The sequence below is a fragment of the Somniosus microcephalus genome, unplaced genomic scaffold (genome assembly GCF_052327205.1).
Source record: "Somniosus microcephalus isolate GS21.2 unplaced genomic scaffold, FLI_Smic_1.0 unresolved_chr2, whole genome shotgun sequence".
NCBI lineage: Eukaryota > Metazoa > Chordata > Chondrichthyes > Squaliformes > Somniosidae > Somniosus > Somniosus microcephalus.
The window spans coordinates 90,905,304-90,927,385 of record NW_028225180.1 but is presented as its reverse complement, the minus strand read 5'-3'; the positions used below and the strand labels follow the sequence as shown (position 1 = coordinate 90,927,385).

Below are 22,082 nucleotides of genomic sequence, written 5' to 3'. Positions count from 1 at the left end.
GGAGAGGGGGAGAGGGAGAGGGGGGAGAGGGAGAGGGAGAGAGAGAGGGAGTGGATAAGTTAACGTTTTGGGTTCGACCCCTCGACAGTTCTGCAGAGTGAGTCGCCGGGTATCTCCAACACTTTCGGTTTTAATTTCAGTTTTGTTTTTAATATATAGCAGCCACCCGATTAAGTAAGCGCTCTCTGTTACTGGGTCCCATCCCTTCCGTTTAGCCAAAATGATCAGCTAATACATGCATTAAAAGGCACCGATCTGGGGTGTGGACAGCCTTTACACATGGAATCTACAGCACAGAAACAGGCCATTCGGCCCAACTGAGCCGGTGTTTCTGCTCCACACCAGCCTCCTCCCACCCTCTTCATCTCACCCTATAGCATATCCTTCGATTCCTTTCTCCCTCATGTGTTTATCCAGCTTCCCCTTAAATCCATCTCTGCTATTCGCCTCGACCACTCCCTGTGGTAGCGAGTTCCACATTCTCACCACTCTCTGGGTAAAGAAGTTTCTCCTGAATTCCCTATTAGTGACGATCTTATATTGACGGCCCCTAGTTCTGGAACTGGGTGGGGTTATATCCACTGTGGTCCCAGTCGGACAGGTATAACCAACCTGCAGCCCCCTGAACCCTGGTAAACCGGGCCTCAAAGCCCAGATAACTCAGTCTCATTTGCCCTTGTATTCCTCAGGGTTGCTCTGTTTGAAGCGTGCGCTCCTGGAGGTTTGGACGGGGGCTGATTTTACCACGGCCGCCTCAGTTGCTGGATAAATTGGATCATCAAACATCTGCCACTGGCGATACCTGCTCAAACGAAAGGGAGTGTGGATTTAAACTACCCGCTGGCCCCAGCCCTGCCCGGCCAGGAAGACGAAAGCTCAGACGGTCCTGCGCCAGGATACCTGCGGGCACATGACCCAGTAGTCTTCCGCCAGTATCCGCACGCGGCTTTCCAAAGCACTCATTTAAAAATAAAACCAGGGTACAGGGTTAATGTTGTTCAACGCGTGCTGCATGCAAGAGAGAAAAGTCTGTAAAGCGAAGCGATTGCAGGCTGTTCGTGCAGCAGAATCGATCAGCATTTTATACGCAGTAGATTGAAGCTCTCCCAATGGCTTAGCGAGCAACCGTTTCACACAGGGTGGGACTGAAGCAGAGATTCAATTCCTGGCCAGGGCAGCTGGGGAAGTGGGGGGTGGAAGAGAGCTGGCGAGAATAGAAATAAAATACTGATAAATATATCCTCAGTTTTGGCATCGTCCTTGCGAACCTTTTTTGCACCTTCTCCAGTGCCTCTGTGCCCTTTTTACAATATGGAGACCAGAACAATTCACAGTCAACCAGGATGTAATAGAAACATAGAAGATAGGAGCAGGAGTCGGCCATTGGGCCCCTCGAGCCTGCTCCGCCATTCAATGTGATCATGGCTGATCATCCAATTTCAGTACCCTGTCCCTGCTTTCTCCCCATATCCCTTGATCCCTTTAGCCTTAAGAAATATATCCAACTCCTTCTTGAATATATTTAATGAATTGGCCTCCACCGCCCTGTGTGGTAGAGAATTCCACAGGTTCACCACTCTCTGGGTGAAGAAATTCCTCCTCATCTCAGTCCTAAATGGCTTACCCCTTATCCTTAGACTGTGACCCCTGGTTCTGGACTCCCCCACCATCGGGAACATCCTTCCTGCATCCAGTCTGTCTAGTCCTGTTAGAATTATATAAGTTTCAATGAGATCCCCTCTCATTCTTCTAAACTGCAGTGAGTATAAGCCCAATCGACCCAATCTCTCCTCATACGTCATTCCTGCCATCCCAGGTATCAGTCTGGTGAATCTTCGCTGCACTCCTTCCATGGCAAGAACATCCTTCTTCAGATAAGGCGACCAAAACTGCACACAATACTCAAGATGTGGTCTCACCAAGGCCCTGTACAACTGCAGCAAGACATCCTTGTTCCTGTACTCGAACCCTCTCGCTACGAAGGCCAACATACCATTTGCCTTCTTAACCGCCTGCTGCACCTGCATGCTTACCTTCAGCGACTGGTGCACAAGGACACCCAGGTCTCGTTGCACTTCCCCTTCTCCCAATCTATTGCCATTTAGATAATAATCTGCCTTCCTGTTTTTGACACCAAAGTGGATAACCTTGCATTTATCCACGTTATATTGCATCTGCCATGCTTCTGCCAAATCATACTGGAGTTTCTCGGCATCCTCCTCACAGCACACACGCCCACCCAGCTTTGTGTCGGCTGCAAACTTGGAGATATTAATATGGAGGCGTTACAACTGGTACCAGTTTCCTTCCTCTGCGTGAGGCGTGCGCGGCAGTCCCGCAGGAACCTTGTAACCCTAGCTTTCCCGGAGGGGCTAACTGAAGCTGGGCATATAGCGGTCCGCCAGTCGAGTGTCGGCGGGCTAGCTGCACACCAGGCAGTCGATCGCTGCCCAGCCTGATGCCCGCACTGACAGGCGTCACCGACTAGGTGACCAGGTCCTTCGATCGCCCCTCCCACCACCCTACCCTCACCCCGGGCTGGGGTATCGAGGCCTCTGCGACCACCCTGGGCGAGATCGGCCGACAGCAGTCTGGGGATGGGACCCGGGGTTCGTTGGGTCTGTGTCGCTCAGCCCCACCCCGGGCGGTGGTCCTGACTGAGATATTAGGGAGGCCAGAGATTTTAAACTCTCAACGAGGCTCTCGTCCTTCCCCCCACTGTTTGCGGCCATGCTTTCAGCCCTAAACCTCTGTGTCTCTCCCTCTAAAACCGACCTCGGTGACCCAGCCTTTGGTCACCTGCCCTAATATCTCCCCATGTGGCTCGGTGTCTGATTCACGCTCCTGTGAAGCGCCTTGGGATGTTTTACTACGTTAAAGGCGCTGTATAAATGCACGGTGTTGTTGTAGAGCTGTCACTGGGCAAAATGGAAACTTACAACCTCAGGATAAAAGTGGAACTGAAGCGAGGATGGGAGTATCGAGATACCTCGGACTCAGCACTGGCCCTGCGAGACCCACACACCGGGACTGCACCTTTACTGAATACACGCAGGGCTCGCACTGCGTGAGAAAACCAACTCTTCTCAAGCAGTATTCACTCTCTACGCCAACTATAAAATGTGGCACAGGTTGCGATTTAAACCTTCAGAATGGGTCAGAAAAAGTGGAAGAATGTTCACTCTCCTCTCCAAGCAGCCTGAGCATAGACACAGTTTGGATAGGCTAGACGGGGAAAGGCTGTTCCCACTAGTTGATGGTACAAGGACTCGGGGACACAGATTTAAGGTTTTGGACAAGAGATACAGGGGGGACGTGAGGAAAAACTTTTTTACGCAGCGAGTGGTGAGGACCTGGAACTCGCTGCCGACGGAAGTGGTGGAAGCGGAGACACTCGATGTTTTCAAGGGGGGACGGGATAGGCACTGGAGGGAAATAAACTTGCAGGGCTCCGGGGATAGAGCGGGGGAATGGGACTGACTGGATTGTTCTACAGAGAGCCGGCACGGACTCGATGGGCCGAATGGCCTCCTTCTGTGCCGTTATGACTCTGACAGTCTGACTGCTGCAAGGCTTTGACTCCACATTCATCTCGTGCTTATACAACCAGCGGAAGTGCAGTGTGTTGGTTTGATTTTTATCTTCGACCCGTCTGCTGTTGGGAACCTGTATAACACTCTCTTTCCCGCTCCTATCCAACCACAGAATCACACAGCACAGGAGGAGGCCATTCGGCCCATCGTGCCTGTGCTGGCTCTTTGAACGAGCTCTCCAATTAGTCCCACTCCCCCCTGCTCTCTCCCCACAGCCCTGCACATTTCTCCTTTTCCAGTATTTCTCCAATTCCATTTTGAAAGTTACTATTGAATCTGCTCCCACCGCCCTTTCAGGCAGCGCATTCCAGATCACAACAACTCGCTGCGGAAAAACATTCTCCTCATCTCCCCTCTGGTTCTTTTACCGATTATCTTCAATCTGTGTCCTCTGGTTACCGACCCTCCTGCCACTGGAAACACTTTCTCCTTATTTACTCCATCAAAACCCCTCATGTTTTTGAACGCCTCTATTAAATTTCCTCTTAACCTTCTCTGCAAGCTGCCAGATGGTACACTGGAGTGTTAACCCTCTGAATCCCCCTCTCTGCATGGCACCTCCCCACGATAGATGGCGGAACTTCGGAATTGGGGTGGGGAGGAAAGGAGGGAAAACGGGCAACGGAAGTGTGCACCGACTTCCTGCTTGTAAATACCCTGCTGCCGTGTCGTACAGGTCACAGGCTGCAATATCCTCGGTCAATGCCAGCTTGTTAACCCCATTGTTTATCAGCTCCACCTCTAAAGACTGCTCGGAAACACCGTGCTCCAGTGACAAACGGCAGGAAACGCTATCAATTAGCGAAAACTACAGCCAACCCGCCTCGTTCTTTTACACCCACCCCACCGCCCCCTCCCCCCAATCCACCCGCCTTTAAATGGAAAGAGCAATGGCAATGAGGAACTTTAGAGGCTGGTGTCAAACTCTCGGTTTCCGAAGAAACGACTCCAGCGCTCAAGGGGAGTTCCCGTGCGCAACACTGCTCCTGTTCAGCTCCGACTAAAAGCATCAGAGGGGAATTCTACAGACAAGTGCCAATCGGCGACAGTCTTTACTTAAAACTACTGATTCATTCGAAAATGCACGTTTGTTCCTGGGATGTGGGTGTCGCTGGCAAGGCTGGCATTTATTGCCCATCCCTAATTACCCTCGAGAAGGTGGTAGTGAGCCGCCTCCTTGAACCCAGAGAGCGATTAAGAGTCAACCACATTGCTGTGGGTCTGGAGTCACATATCGGCCAGACCAGGTAAGGGCAGCAGATTTCCTTTTTTTACGACAATCTGGTAGTTTCACCATTACTAGCTCTTTAGTCCAGGTTTTACTTAATTAACTGAATTTAAATTCCCCAGCTGCCGTGGTGGGATTTGAACTTGGGTCTCCGGATCATTAGTCCAGGCCTCTGGATTACCAGTCCAGGCACAAAACCACTATGGTACTGTACCTCTGAAGTCAGCAGATCCATCAAGCACTATGGTGGAGGGGGAAGGGAGGGGGGGGGGGGGGGTGTCACAATTTTAAAAATATATTTCGGGGTAGCATTAGTCAAAAGGTAAGACTGACCCCGATAGGCAGTAACAGAACAGACAGGGTAATCATGCCACAAACACAGCCGGCACCTTCGATACAAGTACATGTAGACCCTGGTCCTCACACCTTGTACGGTACAGCCACAAGCATCAAGGGACAAAGTTCCTCACAAAGCGCACAGAGCATTTAAGGGGTTTCGGTAGGGGGGGTGGGGGGGGGGGGGGGGAGACACAGCAACTCCACGCTAAGGGCCACTAGACGAGATTTGTTTGCAAAGAACCCTTACCCAATCATAGCCCGATACATTCGATAGAAGCGTTTCAAAGAGTATGTCGCACTTTGAAGACAGGAATGTACATTTTTGTGGCTCCAGGTCAGAGGAAAGGAAAAAAAGCACAATCTACAAACGTCCCCCCATACAGCAATTACACTCTGGCTGACCCCGGGCTGCGTTTACACTTACATTGTGCTTTAGGCTATAACACCCCTGCCTTTATGAAACAGCACATCATCTGACAGAGAGCAATGCCACGGGACATCTACTCGTAAAACAACAGGTCACCCCCCGACATCATTTCCTTCAAAAGGAGGGGGAAGGGGTGCAAGAGGAACTTGAGAAGAAGTTCAAAAGCTTGCCAGGCATATTGACGTGCAGTTAAATTTCAAGCTAGATTTCCTAGGACGGTGGCATTGCTCACACCGGCGAGGCGAGGCCCCTTGCTGCACTCTGGGATCTCAGCTGTTCCTCACCTCTCAACACAGACGGCAAGTGTTAGCGGGACAGTCAACTGCGGACCGCGACTCTGCCTCATGTCCCAGCAGAGGTCATTCTGGTCAAGCTTCCTCCCCCTGCGGCCCCGGAACACTGAGGTTAGGTGTTGCCTCCAGCTGCCGCCGCCCCCCCCCTACCCCTCTCCCGATGAGATTAGCAAACACAGCAGCGAGCAGGAATCAAACCCGGGGCATGCGCGGCTCAGCACTGCGACCATACGGTGTTACACCGCTCAGCATCTTCAACCCGTCATGCCTTGAAATATTAAGAGAATTCAAAAAGGTCACATTCAGCAAACAATTAAGTGAGCTGTAATTTTTGTTTTATAAAAGTATAGCGGGGTGTTGCAGCGTCAAGCCAGGGCTAAGTAGCAGGTAGTTAACCCTTAGGGAATATTCCCTCATCGGGCCGCTGCAGCCAGTCTGTCTTTACAACAACTTCACAAAGAAAACAAATCAGCAGTTGCCACTTCGGGTGACTGACAAACACAGGAATGGAATCATTTTAGGGATGGGACAGGGCTCATTCTCAAGCCACAAGCAGCAGCAGACTCCCAGCGGATATTTTTTTAGGGTTGCAGCGATAAGTGTACAAGGTTTGTTTGAAGTTTGGAGTCACTGTGTCCAAACTGGCCCCTTTCTGGCCCCATCGTTCCGACGTCCCGAGACCAACACTGGCAACTGCGCCTTAACCGAGCGCTGGGACAGCCCAGATTAGATTAACGCACCAACGCACGGTGCCAGAGAGAGGCAGGATTGGGTCCGTGCCCGTGATTCATCCGGGCAAGGCAACGTCCCATCGAGAGTAGGAGGTTCAGCTAGGGTAGAAGCGATGGCGCGAAGTTAGTGAGGGGGATAAATCAGCCAGGGCTCCCACCCCAGGCAGTTAGCCAGTGACCCGTGCGTTTGCCGACACTCCCCACCGCTGACGTCCGTTGCCTCGGTAACACGGGTACTGAGGGACACCAGTGGAACCGTAGCCCAGCAAGCAGTCAACATCCTTGGGGCGGGGGCAAGGAAGGACGGCAGGAGAACGAAGTCGCATTAGCAGGAAAGGCAGGGGGACAGCAATTAAACAAGGGGCACATGCCAAACTGGGCGTCTGTAGCACAACTCCCAGCAGCTGGAGAAAGAACAGCACCAGCCCGTCTTATACCCTGCTCTCAGGTCGGCCAGAGAAAGAATCAGAGCAAAAAGGAAGGTTGGTTTAGTAAATTAGCTGCCATTGAACAGCCAGGCAGAATGAGCGGGGGAGGCAGAGCTACTGCAGAGCCCAACGCAGTCGGCAAGTCCCAGGCTACCCGAGAGGGAGATACCTCGTGCCCCCAACACATAATCCCAAACCGGAGTTAAAACAGGCAGCCAACCCTCAGCAAAACTGGCGGGCAAAATAAAGGAAAATCCCAAGGTGTTTTATAAGTATAATTAAGGGCAAGAGGACAACCAGGGAAAGAGTAGGGTCCATTCGGGATCAAAGTGGCAATCTGTGTGTAGAGCTAGAAGATGTAGGTGAGGTTTTAAATGAATATTTTGCATCTGCATTCACTATGGAGAAGGACGATGTAGGCATAGAAATCAGGCAGGGGGATTGTGATGTACTTGAACAAATTAGTATTGAGAGGGAGGCGGTTTTAGCGGGCTTAAAAGTGGATAAATCCCCAGGCCCAGACGAGATGTATCCCAGGCTGCTGTGTGAGGCAAGGGAGGAGGTTGCAGGGGCTCTGACACAAATTTTCAGAACCTCTCTGGCCAGAAAGGTTAAAAAAAAAATGCACCAAGAAAAAGTAAACGGCGGTGCAAAAATGGGGAAAGCAAGTGGCTAGCCAACCGCACACCTTCAGCCCACAGCCGCAAACACAAGAGTATTAATTAACAGAGCGTCGGGGAGGGGGGGCTGAAGAGGCTGGTGGAGGAAGCAGCACAACAGGGTAGCGGCCCTCAGTTTGGTTACATTGTAGGTGGTGGGAGGGAAGTTTAAACCGAGCTCAGCGGGCGGGGATCCCACGGGATCGGGCGGAATGTTGGTTTAACACATCGCCCAATATTACTCCCCACTGACTCCAAAAAGAGAGATTGAAGTCGGGCGGGGTGGAACCAGCGTTCCCAACAGTTCCACCCACCCCCGAGGGGCGGTTTAGGTTAAAATTGCCCCCAAGGAGTCGCCTTTGCCAACGCACTACCCCCTTGAAGTAATCCTTAGCAGCAATGTAGATGTCAAGCTTGCTCAAGTCATTTATATAGTGAAGAAAAAAAATCTAGCGTTCCAGCGCAGCCAAGAAACAGCAGGTCTGTATCCGACTTGTTTTTATTCAAGGTTCGGTATTCCGCTCGCCGTCTCCTGATCTAGAGAAGGGGCGGCCCTTCACTGTACTGGGAGAACCGCCCCAAGGGCAACTCTTCACCGGACTCCCGCCTCCCCGCGGCGGGGAGACGGAGCCTGGTGTTCACCAAGCATCGCCCCCCCACCCCTCCACAATGGAGGCTGGAAATTACTGTGCGAGTTATTGAACACGCTCCAAGGCACCGCTAACAAGCCCCCCGCCAGCCCCACCAACATGCTGCACCATCAAGCGGTGGGCAAGCACCGAAAGCCTTTTTTTGCATTTAAAATAAAAGGTTGCAATGAAAATATTTAAATGGGAGGTTTTACTCCACCCTGCCAGCACAACGCAAAAAAAATAAAAAGTGTACATGCTCTGGAAATAAATGTGACGTGTGGGGAGTGCAGCGTGCTCGGGAGGGATTAGATAGATGTGACGTGTGGGGAGTGCAGCGAGCTCGGGAGGGATTGGATCGATGTGACGTGTGGGGAGTGCAGCGAGCTCGGGAGGGACAGGTAGATGTGACGTGTGGGGAGTGCAGCGAGCTCGGGAGGGATTAGATAGATGTGACGTGTGGGGAGTGCAGCGAGCTCGGGAGGGATTAGATAGATGTGACGTGTGGGGAGTGCAGCGTGCTCGGGAGGGATTGGATAGATGTGACGTGTGGCGAGTGCAGCGTGCTCGGGAGGGATTGGATAGATGCGACGTGTGGGGAGTGCAGCGAGCTCGGGAGGGATTAGATAGATGTGACGTGTGGGGAGTGCAGCGTGCTCGGGAGGGATTGGATAGATGTGACGTGTGGGGAGTGCAGCGAGCTCGGGAGGGATTGGATAGATGTGACGTGTGGGGAGTGCAGCGAGCTCGGGAGGGATTAGATAGATGTGATGTGTGGGGAGTGCAGCGAGCTCGGGAGGGATTAGATAGATGCGACGTGTGGGGAGTGCAGCGAGCTCGGGAGGGATTAGATAGATGTGACGTGTGGGGAGTGCAGCGAGCTCGGGAGGGATTAGATAGATGTGACGTGTGGGGAGTGCAGCGAGCTCGGGAGGGATTAGATAGATGTGACGTGTGGGGAGTGCAGCGAGCTCGGGAGGGATTAGATAGATGTGACGTGTGGGGAGTGCAGCGAGCTCGGGAGGGACAGATAGAGGTGACGTGTGGGGAGTGCAGCGAGCTCGGGAGGGATTAGATAGATGTGACGTGTGGGGAGTGCAGCGAGCTCGGGAGGGATTAGATAGATGTGACGTGTGGGGAGTGCAGCGAGCTCGGGAGGGACAGATAGAGGTGACGTGTGGGGAGTGCAGCGAGCTCGGGAGGGATTAGATAGATGCGACGTGTGGGGAGTGCAGCGAGCTCGGGAGGGATTAGATAGATGTGACGTGTGGGGAGTGCAGCGTGCTCGGGAGGGATTAGATAGATGTGACGTGTGGGGAGTGCAGCGAGCTCGGGAGGGATTAGATAGATGTGACGTGTGGGGAGTGCAGCGTGCTCGGGAGGGATTAGATAGATGTGACGTGTGGGGAGTGCAGCGAGCTCGGGAGGGACAGATAGAGGTGACGTGTGGGGAGTGCAGCGAGCTCGGGAGGGATTAGATAGATGCGACGTGTGGGGAGTGCAGCGAGCTCGGGAGGGATTAGATAGATGCGACGTGTGGGGAGTGCAGCGAGCTCGGGAGGGATTGGATAGATGTGACGTGTGGCGAGTGCAGCGAGCTCGGGAGGGACAGGTAGATGTGACGTGTGGGGAGTGCAGCGAGCTCGGGAGGGATTAGATAGATGTGACGTGTGGGGAGTGCAGCGAGCTCGGGAGGGATTAGATAAGATGTGACGTGTGGGGAGTGCAGCGAGCTCGGGAGGGACAGGTAGATGTGATGTGTGGGGAGTGCAGCGAGCTCGGGAGGGATTAGATAGATGTGACGTGTGGGGAGTGCAGCGAGCTCGGGAGGGATTGGATAGATGTGACGTGTGGGGAGTGCAGCGAGCTCGGGAGGGATTAGATAGATGTGACGTGTGGGGAGTGCAGCGAGCTCGGGAGGGATTGGATAGATGTGACGTGTGGCGAGTGCAGCGAGCTCGGGAGGGATTAGATAGATGTGACGTGTGGGGAGTGCAGCGAGCTCGGGAGGGACAGGTAGATGTGACGTGTGGGGAGTGCAGCGAGCTCGGGAGAGATTGGATAGATGTGATGTGTGGGGAGTGCAGCGAGCTCGGGAGGGATTAGATAGATGTGACGTGTGGGGAGTGCAGCGAGCTCGGGAGGGACAGGTAGATGTGACGTGTGGGGAGTGCAGCGAGCTTGGGAGGGATTAGATAGATGTGACGTGTGGGGAGTGCAGCGAGCTCGGGAGGGATTAGATAGATGTGACGTGTGGGGAGTGCAGCGAGCTCGGGAGGGACAGGTAGATGTGACGTGTGGGGAGTGCAGCGAGCTCGGGAGGGATTAGATAGATGTGACGTGTGGGGAGTGCAGCGAGCTCGGGAGGGATTAGATAGATGTGACGTGTGGGGAGTGCAGCGAGCTCGGGAGAGATTGGATAGATGTGACGTGTGGGGAGTGCAGCGAGCTCGGGAGGGATTAGATAGATGTGACGTGTGGGGAGTGCAGCGAGCTCGGGAGGGATTAGATAGATGTGACGTGTGGGGAGTGCAGCGAGCTCGGGAGGGATTAGATAGATGTGACGTGTGGGGAGTGCAGCGAGCTCGGGAGGGACAGATAGAGGTGACGTGTGGGGAGTGCAGCGAGCTCGGGAGGGATTAGATAGATGTGACGTGTGGGGAGTGCAGCGAGCTCGGGAGGGATTAGATAGATGTGACGTGTGGGGAGTGCAGCGTGCTCGGGAGGGATTAGATAGATGTGACGTGTGGGGAGTGCAGCGAGCTCGGGAGGGATTAGATAGATGTGACGTGTGGGGAGTGCAGCGAGCTCGGGAGGGACAGATAGAGGTGACGTGTGGGGAGTGCAGCGAGCTCGGGAGGGATTAGATAGATGCGACGTGTGGGGAGTGCAGCGAGCTCGGGAGGGATTAGATAGATGTGACGTGTGGGGAGTGCAGCGTGCTCGGGAGGGATTAGATAGATGTGACGTGTGGGGAGTGCAGCGAGCTCGGGAGGGATTAGATAGATGTGACGTGTGGGGAGTGCAGCGTGCTCGGGAGGGATTAGATAGATGTGACGTGTGGGGAGTGCAGCGAGCTCGGGAGGGATTAGATAGATGTGACGTGTGGGGAGTGCAGCGAGCTCGGGAGGGACAGATAGAGGTGACGTGTGGGGAGTGCAGCGAGCTCGGGAGGGATTAGATAGATGCGACGTGTGGGGAGTGCAGCGAGCTCGGGAGGGATTAGATAGATGTGACGTGTGGGGAGTGCAGCGAGCTTGGGAGGGATTAGATAGATGTGACGTGTGGGGAGTGCAGCGTGCTCGGGAGGGATTAGATAGATGTGACGTGTGGGGAGTGCAGCGAGCTCGGGAGGGACAGATAGAGGTGACGTGTGGGGAGTGCAGCGAGCTCGGGAGGGATTAGATAGATGCGACGTGTGGGGAGTGCAGCGAGCTCGGGAGGGATTAGATAGATGCGACGTGTGGGGAGTGCAGCGAGCTCGGGAGGGATTGGATAGATGTGACGTGTGGCGAGTGCAGCGAGCTCGGGAGGGACAGGTAGATGTGACGTGTGGGGAGTGCAGCGAGCTCGGGAGGGATTAGATAGATGTGACGTGTGGGGAGTGCAGCGAGCTCGGGAGGGATTAGATAAGATGTGACGTGTGGGGAGTGCAGCGAGCTCGGGAGGGACAGGTAGATGTGATGTGTGGGGAGTGCAGCGAGCTCGGGAGGGATTAGATAGATGTGACGTGTGGGGAGTGCAGCGAGCTCGGGAGGGATTGGATAGATGTGACGTGTGGGGAGTGCAGCGAGCTCGGGAGGGATTAGATAGATGTGACGTGTGGGGAGTGCAGCGAGCTCGGGAGGGATTGGATAGATGTGACGTGTGGCGAGTGCAGCGAGCTCGGGAGGGATTAGATAGATGTGACGTGTGGGGAGTGCAGCGAGCTCGGGAGGGACAGGTAGATGTGACGTGTGGGGAGTGCAGCGAGCTCGGGAGAGATTGGATAGATGTGATGTGTGGGGAGTGCAGCGAGCTCGGGAGGGATTAGATAGATGTGACGTGTGGGGAGTGCAGCGAGCTCGGGAGGGACAGGTAGATGTGACGTGTGGGGAGTGCAGCGAGCTTGGGAGGGATTAGATAGATGTGACGTGTGGGGAGTGCAGCGAGCTCGGGAGGGATTAGATAGATGTGACGTGTGGGGAGTGCAGCGAGCTCGGGAGGGACAGGTAGATGTGACGTGTGGGGAGTGCAGCGAGCTCGGGAGGGATTAGATAGATGTGACGTGTGGGGAGTGCAGCGAGCTCGGGAGGGACAGGTAGATGTGACGTGTGGGGAGTGCAGCGAGCTCGGGAGGGATTAGATAGATGTGACGTGTGGGGAGTGCAGCGAGCTCGGGAGGGATTAGATAGATGTGACGTGTGGGGAGTGCAGCGAGCTCGGGAGAGATTGGATAGATGTGACGTGTGGGGAGTGCAGCGAGCTCGGGAGGGATTAGATAGATGTGACGTGTGGGGAGTGCAGCGAGCTCGGGAGGGATTAGATAGATGTGACGTGTGGGGAGTGCAGCGTGCTCGGGAGGGATTAGATAGATGTGACGTGTGGGGAGTGCAGCGAGCTCGGGAGGGACAGATAGATGTGACGTGTGGGGAGTGCAGCGAGCTCGGGAGGGATTAGATAGATGTGACGTGTGGGGAGTGCAGCGAGCTCGGGAGGGATTAGATAGATGTGACGTGTGGGGAGTGCAGCGTGCTCGGGAGGGATTAGATAGATGTGACGTGTGGGGAGTGCAGCGAGCTCGGGAGGGACAGATAGAGGTGACGTGTGGGGAGTGCAGCGAGCTCGGGAGGGATTAGATAGATGCGACGTGTGGGGAGTGCAGCGAGCTCGGGAGGGATTAGATAGATGCGACGTGTGGGGAGTGCAGCGAGCTCGGGAGGGATTGGATAGATGTGACGTGTGGCGAGTGCAGCGAGCTCGGGAGGGACAGGTAGATGTGACGTGTGGGGAGTGCAGCGAGCTCGGGAGGGATTAGATAGATGTGACGTGTGGGGAGTGCAGCGTGCTCGGGAGGGATTGGATAGATGTGACGTGTGGGGAGTGCAGCGAGCTCGGGAGGGATTAGATAGATGTGACGTGTGGGGAGTGCAGCGAGCTCGGGAGGGACAGGTAGATGTGACGTGTGGGGAGTGCAGCGAGCTCGGGAGGAATTAGATAGATGTGACGTGTGGGGAGTGCTGCGAGCTCGGGAGGGATTGGATAGATGTGACGTGTGGGGAGTGCAGCGAGCTCGGGAGGGATTAGATAGATGTGACGTGTGGGGAGTGCAGCGAGCTCGGGAGGGATTGGATAGATGTGACGTGTGGCGAGTGCAGCGAGCTCGGGAGGGATTAGATAGATGTGACGTGTGGGGAGTGCAGCGAGCTCGGGAGGGACAGGTAGATGTGACGTGTGGGGAGTGCAGCGAGCTCGGGAGCGATTGGATAGATGTGATGTGTGGGGAGTGCAGCGAGCTCGGGAGGGATTAGATAGATGTGGCGTGTGGGGAGTGCAGCGAGCTCGGGAGGGATTAGATAGATGTGACGTGTGGGGAGTGCAGCGAGCTCGGGAGGGATTAGATAGATGTGACGTGTGGGGAGTGCAGCGTGCTCGGGAGGGATTAGATAGATGTGACGTGTGGGGAGTGCAGCGAGCTCGGGAGGGATTGGATAGATGTGACGTGTGGGGAGTGCAGCGAGCTCGGGAGGGATTAGATAGATGTGACGTGTGGGGAGTGCAGCGAGCTCGGGAGGGATTGGATAGATGTGACGTGTGGCGAGTGCAGCGAGCTCGGGAGGGATTAGATAGATGTGACGTGTGGGGAGTGCAGCGAGCTCGGGAGGGACAGGTAGATGTGACGTGTGGGGAGTGCAGCGAGCTCGGGAGAGATTGGATAGATGTGATGTGTGGGGAGTGCAGCGAGCTCGGGAGGGATTAGATAGATGTGACGTGTGGGGAGTGCAGCGAGCTCGGGAGGGACAGGTAGATGTGACGTGTGGGGAGTGCAGCGAGCTTGGGAGGGATTAGATAGATGTGACGTGTGGGGAGTGCAGCGAGCTCGGGAGGGATTAGATAGATGTGACGTGTGGGGAGTGCAGCGAGCTCGGGAGGGACAGGTAGATGTGACGTGTGGGGAGTGCAGCGAGCTCGGGAGGGATTAGATAGATGTGACGTGTGGGGAGTGCAGCGAGCTCGGGAGGGACAGGTAGATGTGACGTGTGGGGAGTGCAGCGAGCTCGGGAGGGATTAGATAGATGTGACGTGTGGGGAGTGCAGCGAGCTCGGGAGGGATTAGATAGATGTGACGTGTGGGGAGTGCAGCGAGCTCGGGAGAGATTGGATAGATGTGACGTGTGGGGAGTGCAGCGAGCTCGGGAGGGATTAGATAGATGTGACGTGTGGGGAGTGCAGCGAGCTCGGGAGGGATTAGATAGATGTGACGTGTGGGGAGTGCAGCGAGCTCGGGAGGGATTAGATAGATGTGACGTGTGGGGAGTGCAGCGAGCTCGGGAGGGACAGGTAGATGTGACGTGTGGGGAGTGCAGTGAGCTCGGGAGAGATTGGATAGATGTGATGTGTGGGGAGTGCAGCGAGCTCGGGAGGGATTAGATAGATGTGACGTGTGGGGAGTGCAGCGAGCTCGGGACGGATTAGATAGATGTGACGTGTGGGGAGTGCAGCGAGCTCGGGAGGGATTGGATCGATGTGACGTGTGGGGAGTGCAGCGAGCTCGGGAGGGATTAGATAGATGTGACGTGTGGGGAGTGCAGCGAGCTCGGGAGGGATTAGATAGATGTGACGTGTGGGGAGTGCAGCGAGCTCGGGAGGGATTAGATAGATGTGACGTGTGGGGAGTGCAGCGAGCTCGGGAGGGACAGGTAGATGTGACGTGTGGGGAGTGCAGCGAGCTCGGGAGGGATTAGATAGATGTGACGTGTGGGGGGTGCAGCGAGCTCGGGAGGGACAGGTAGATGTGACGTGTGGGGAGTGCAGCGAGCTCGGGAGGGATTAGATAGATGTGAAGTGTGGGGGGTGCAGCGAGCTCGGGAGGGACAGGTAGATGTGACGTGTGGGGAGTGCAGCGAGCTCGGGAGGGATTAGATAGATGTGACGTGTGGGGAGTGCAGCGAGCTCGGGAGGGATTAGATAGATGTGATGTGTGGGGAGTGCATCGAGCTCGGGAGGGACAGGTAGATGTGACGTGTGGGGAGTGCAGCGAGCTCGGGAGGGACAGGTAGATATGACGTGTGGGGAGTGCAGCAAGCTCGGGACGGATTAGATAGATGTGACGTGTGGGGAGTGCAGCAAGCTCGGGAGGGACAGGTAGATATGATGTGTGGGGAGTGCAGCGAGATCGGGAGGGATTGGATAGATGTGACGTGTGGGGAGTGCAGCGAGCTCGGGAGGGATTGGATAGATGTGACGTGTGGGGAGTGCAGCGAGCTCGGAAGGGACAGGTAGATGTGACGTGTGGGGAGTGCAGCGAGCTCGGGAGGGATTAGATAGATGTGACGTGTGGGGAGTGCAGCGAGCTCGGGAGGGATTGGATAGATGTGACGTGTGGGGAGTGCAGCGAGCTCGGGAGGGATTAGATAGATGTGACGTGTGGGGAGTGCAGCGAGCTCGGGAGGGATTAGATAGATGTGACGTGTGGGGAGTGCAGCGAGCTCGGGAGGGACAGGTAGATGTGACGTGTGGGGAGTGCAGCGAGCTCGGGAGAGATTGGATAGATGTGATGTGTGGGGAGTGCAGCGAGCTCGGGAGGGATTAGATAGATGTGACGTGTGGGGAGTGCAGCGAGCTCGGGAGGGACAGGTAGATGTGACGTGTGGGGAGTGCAGCGAGCTCGGGAGGGATTAGATAGATGTGACGTGTGGGGAGTGCAGCGAGCTCGGGAGGGATTAGATAGATGTGACGTGTGGGGAGTGCAGCGAGCTCGGGAGGGATTAGATAGATGTGACGTGTGGGGAGTGCAGCGAGCTCGGGAGGGACAGGTAGATGTGACGTGTGGGGAGTGCAGCGAGCTCGGGAGAGATTGGATAGATGTGATGTGTGGGGAGTGCAGCGAGCTCGGGAGGGATTAGGTAGATGTGACGTGTGGGGAGTGCAGCGAGCTCGGGACGGATTAGATAGATGTGACGTGTGGGGAGTGCAGCGAGCTCGGGAGGGATTGGATCGATGTGACGTGTGGGGAGTGCAGCGAGCTCGGGAGAGATTCGATAGATGCGACGTGTGGGGAGTGCAGCGAGCTCGGGACGGATTAGATAGATGTGACGTGTGGGGAGTGCAGCGAGCTCGGGAGGGATTAGGTAGATGTGACGTGTGGGGAGTGCAGCGAGCTCGGGACGGATTAGATAGATGTGACGTGTGGGGAGTGCAGCGAGCTCGGGAGGGATTGGATCGATGTGACGTGTGGGGAGTGCAGCGAGCTCGGGAGGGATTAGATAGATGTGACGTGTGGGGAGTGCAGCGAGCTCGGGAGGGATTAGATAGATGTGACGTGTGGGGAGTGCAGCGAGCTCGGGAGGGATTAGATAGATGTGACGTGTGGGGAGTGCAGCGAGCTCGGGAGGGATTAGATAGATGTGACGTGTGGGGAGTGCAGCGAGCTCGGGAGGGACAGGTAGATGTGACGTGTGGGGAGTGCAGCGTGCTTGGGAGGGACAGATAGATGTGACGTGTGGGGAGTGCAGCGAGCTCGGGAGGGACAGGTAGATGTGACGTGTGGGGAGTGCAGCGAGCTCGGGAGGGATTAGATAGATGTGACGTGTGGGGGGTGCAGCGAGCTCGGGAGGGACAGGTAGATGTGACGTGTGGGGAGTGCAGCGAGCTCGGGAGGGATTAGATAGATGTGACGTGTGGGGAGTGCAGCGAGCTCGGGAGGGATTAGATAGATGTGATGTGTGGGGAGTGCAGCGAGCTCGGGAGGGACAGGTAGATGTGACGTGTGGGGAGTGCAGCGAGCTCGGGAGGGATTAGATAGATGTGATGTGTGGGGAGTGCAGCGAGCTCGGGAGGGACAGGTAGATGTGACGTGTGGGGAGTGCAGCGAGCTCGGGAGGGACAGGTAGATATGACGTGTGGGGAGTGCAGCAAGCTCGGGACGGATTAGATAGATGTGACGTGTGGGGAGTGCAGCAAGCTCGGGAGGGACAGGTAGATATGATGTGTGGGGAGTGCAGCGAGATCGGGAGGGATTGGATAGATGTGACGTGTGGGGAGTGCAGCGAGCTCGGGAGGGATTGGATAGATGTGACGTGTGGAGAGTGCAGCGAGCTCGGGAGGGATTGGATAGATGTGACGTGTGGGGAGTGCAGCGAGCTCGGGAGGGACAGGTAGATGTGACGTGTGGGGAGTGCAGCGAGCTCGGGAGGGATTAGATAGATGTGACGTGTGGGGAGAGCAGCGAGCTCGGGAGGGACAGGTAGATGTGACGTGTGGGGAGTGCAGCGAGCTCGGGAGGGATTAGATAGAGGTGACGTGTGGGGAGTGCAGCGAGCTCGGGAGGGATTAGATAGATGTGACGTGTGGGGAGTGCAGCGAGCTCGGGAGAGATTCGATAGATGCGACGTGTGGGGAGTGCAGCGAGCTCAGGAGGGACAGGTAGATGTGACGTGTGGGGAGTGCAGCGAGCTCAGGAGGGACAGGTAGATGTGACGTGTGGGGAGTGCAGCGAGCTCGGGAGGGACAGGTAGATGTGACGTGTGGGGAGTGCAGCGAGCTCGGGAGGGACAGGTAGATGTGACGTGTGGGGAGTGCAGCGAGCTCGGGAGGGATTGGATAGATGTGACGTGTGGGGAGTGCAGCGAGCTCAGGAGGGACAGGTAGATGTGACGTGTGGGGAGTGCAGCGAGCTCGGGAGGGATTAGATAGATGTGACGTGTCGGGAGTGCAGTGAGCTCGGGAGGGATTGGATAGATGTGACGTGTGGGGAGTGCAGCGAGCTCGGGAGGGATTAGATAGATGTGACGTGTGGGGAGTGCAGCGAGCTCGGGAGGGATTAGATAGATGTGACGTGTGGGGAGTGCAGCGAGCTCGGGAGGGACAGATAGATGTGACGTGTGGGGAGTGCAGCGAGCTCGGGAGGGATTAGATAGATGTGACGTGTGGGGAGTGCAGCGAGCTCGGGAGGGATTGGATAGATGTGACGTGTGGGGAGTGCAGCGAGCTCAGGAGGGACAGGTAGATGTGACGTGTGGAGAGTGCAGCGAGCTCGGGAGGGACAGGTAGATGTGACGTGTGGGGAGTGCAGCGAGCTCGGGAGGGATTGGATAGATGTGACGTGTGGGGAGTGCAGCGAGCTCAGGAGGGACAGGTAGATGTGACGTGTGGGGAGTGCAGCGAGCTCGGGAGGGATTAGATAGATGTGACGTGTGGGGAGTGCAGCAAGCTCGGGAGGGACAGGTAGATGTGACGTGTGGGGAGTGCAGCAAGCTCAGGAGGGATTAGATAGATGTGACATGTGGGGAGTGCAGCGAGTCCGGGAGCGCCAGGTGACTGTGGACCCATGGCTCCCAAAGCTCTCCATCACTGGGTGTTTTCCTCGCCTCGTGTCTGGATCTGTTGCAGACTCATTGACAAGACATCGATCGCTGTGAATGGTCAACAACTCCGTTACCGCTGGATTGTGGGACTCCCGGGCTAGTAGAGGGTGAAGTCATTCGTCCGCAACTCCTACCATTCTGCAAAAATATTAAATTCTTCCTCCCCCCAAGTAAGCTACGGACGTTCGAGAAATACTTGGCAGAAATAAAGAGGAACAAGTTTTGGCCAGTTTTTAAGAAGGGGAGACTCCCACAACGACGGAGATTTTCTGGTTTCCCACTGCTGCACATCCCTTTAATATCTGCACACACCTTTAATATCTGCACATCCCTTTAATATCGTTGCAACCCTAAGCAGTAGTATCATTAGGTGCACACACACAGGACTAAAAAGACAGCGTTGGTGCGTCATTTACCTAATGAATACGTTCTTGATCTTACTCCACATGCTACCGACTGTGCTACTAAGGGTTTCCGTGTAACTGAGGGGGGTTGTAAAGGGGGAAGAAACAAATGGAATAAAATAACAAAAAAAAAACAAAATGAGTTTCAGTCGATGAAGTTCAGAAGACAGTAAAACACCAAGAGTTTATACATTGTTCTCTACGGAGTAGCAAAACAGGGAACAAATCTGCCCGTCTCCCGCACACCAGTTATTGGGACTCCCCGCACTGCCGTAAGGCGGGGTGCTAAAGATCGGCGTGCGCTAAATCCTCAAGCTCAGACACTCAAACCGATCGGCAAATCACCACATCGGGGAAGATGCCGATGATGGGGTAAAGAGGCTCTACCAAGAAGAATGGTCGGAGCTCACAAAGAGTCTGACAATGACAGCAATCTCTGAAGGGACTCACTCCCAAAGCAACATGTTGAGGTATGGTTCCACGAGCACTGGCCCTCGGGTACCGGGCACCAGTCGCACGCCAACATCGAGCGACGGCACGATCTTCGATCACTGGGGGACATTGCAGCCGAGCCCCATCCCGCTCACACCCAGTGTCCGCGCTAACCAGTAGGGAATGAGAAACGGGGACCCGTGCTGGCTTACTCCCCCCACCCCCCCTCCCCGCTTTTCCTAGGATTCGGAGGCTGTCGCGCACTAGCTGCTGACTGATCGCAGGCCAACACCAAGCTCAGCAGACTGGAATCAAACAGAGCACACTCTGGTCGGTGTGGCCTCGTGAATAAAGGCCATATGGGAGCTGAAGAGGTGGCGTGGCTGGGAAGGGTCAGAAAGAGTTCCAATAGCTGACGGAGAGAGAAAGACCAGCAGACTTATTCCCAACAACAAAACTACACACAGACAAGACATTCTTAAACTCATTACATCAACACTCGACATGTTCCAGAAAATGGGTGGGAAAAATCCATCAATCGCATGGGGAACGGCCCCATCCTGTATACGGGGAACAGAGGGCCGCGATCCATGCCCTCCACATGGGACACCGTCTAACTGCAGCAAAGCAGTCCCTTTCTCTTCCTCCGCCGGCTCTGCTGAGGAAGTAGCTCAATATTATTCCCCCTCTCGAGGTTTCCACAAGGGACCAAGTGTGCGCGGTGCGAAAGGGTTAAACAGGCCACTGGCTCCACTCGACAACGGCACCTCGCAAACCGCTCACCCGAGCGCACATCAGGCTAGGCTGCATCAGAGAGTCAACAAAACACGGGACAACTTGGTTGGGAAAAAAATCTCAGAATGTGTGGCGTACCTTGTAACAGAAATCCAGGGTACTTGGGGATTCAAAGGGATTGGAGGGGGATTCCCAGAGATAACAATGCTGGAGGTACATAAACACCACAAATGGCAGGGTTCAGGAAAAAGACAAAGCGGGGGGGGGGGGGGGGAAGGGTAACGTTGTTTCATAAACAACACTTAGAGAGGCAGAAGTGAGGCACTGAGTGAAGCCTTACTTGAATTTAATGATCAATGATTTTATCATCGCCCATCTTACAGCTCCCCGGATTAACCCGGATCTCCTGGGAACGCCAGGCAACCTTCAGTCGGTACAGCTCTGAGATACCCAGGAAGAGACACCCAAGAGCAGACTGGGGAACCCCTCATTCCGCCACCTTCCGCCCACCCATACCTTTCGCTATCGTCGACAGGCCAATCTGTAACACGAGAGAGAGACGGGGGGAGGGAGAGAGACGGGGGGGGGGGGGGGGAGAGAGACGGGGGGGGAGAGAGACGGGGGGGGAGAGAGACGGGGGGGGGGAGAGAGACGGGGGGGGGGGGAGAGAGACGGGGGGGGGGAGAGAGACGGGGGGGGGGGAGAGAGACGGGGGGGGGGGAGAGAGACGGGGGGGGGGGAGAGAGACGGGGGGGGGAGAGAGACGGGGGGGGGAGAGAGACGGGGGGGGGGGAGAGAGACGGGGGGGGGGGGAGAGAGACGGGGGGGGGGGAGAGAGACGGGGGGGGGGGAGAGAGACGGGGGGGGGGGAGAGAGACGGGGGGGGGGAGAGAGACGGGGGGGGGAGAGAGACGGGGGGGGAGAGAGACGGGGGAGAGAGAGACGGGGGAGAGAGAGACGGGGGAGAGAGAGACGGGGGAGAGAGAGACGGGGGAGAGAGAGACGGGGGAGAGAGAGACGGGGGAGAGAGAGACGGGGGAGAGAGAGACGGGGGAGAGAGAGACGGGGGAGAGAGAGACGGGGGAGAGAGAGACGGGGGAGAGAGAGACGGGGGAGAGAGAGACGGGGGAGAGAGAGCCGGGGGAGAGAGAGCCGGGGGAGAGAGAGCCGGGGGAGAGAGAGCCGGGGGAGAGAGAGCCGGGGGAGAGAGAGACGGGGGAGAGAGAGACGGGGGAGAGAGAGACGGGGGAGAGAGAGACGGGGGAGAGAGAGACGGGGGAGAGAGAGACGGGGGAGAGAGAGACGGGGGAGAGAGAGACGGGGGAGAGAGAGACGGGGGAGAGAGAGACGGGGGAGAGAGAGACGGGGGAGAGAGAGACGGGGAGAGAGAGACGGGGGAGAGAGAGACGGGGGAGAGAGAGACGGGGGAGAGAGAGACGGGGGAGAGAGAGACGGGGGAGAGAGAGACGGGGGAGAGAGAGACGGGGGAGAGAGAGACGGGGGAGAGAGAGACGGGGGAGAGAGAGACGGGGGAGAGAGAGACGGGGGAGAGAGAGACGGGGGAGAGAGAGACGGGGGAGAGAGAGACGGGGGAGAGAGAGACGGGGGAGAGAGAGACG

The 22,082-nt window shown here is 56.1% G+C and overlaps 1 protein-coding gene across 2 annotated transcripts in view; it reads right to left on the bottom strand.

Moving 5' to 3' along the window:
• Positions 1-22,082, bottom strand: part of LOC147093014 (neutral alpha-glucosidase AB-like) — an 83,234-nt gene that overhangs the window by 44,605 nt on the left and 16,547 nt on the right. The window contains exon 6 of one of the 2 annotated variants that reach the window (XM_085976347.1): positions 19,309-19,374. The exons of the other annotated variant lie outside the window; for it this stretch is intronic. Coding sequence (XP_085832473.1) covers positions 19,309-19,374 — 66 coding nt within the window. The remainder of the gene's footprint in view (positions 1-19,308; positions 19,375-22,082) is intronic. 2 annotated transcript variants of the gene reach the window in all.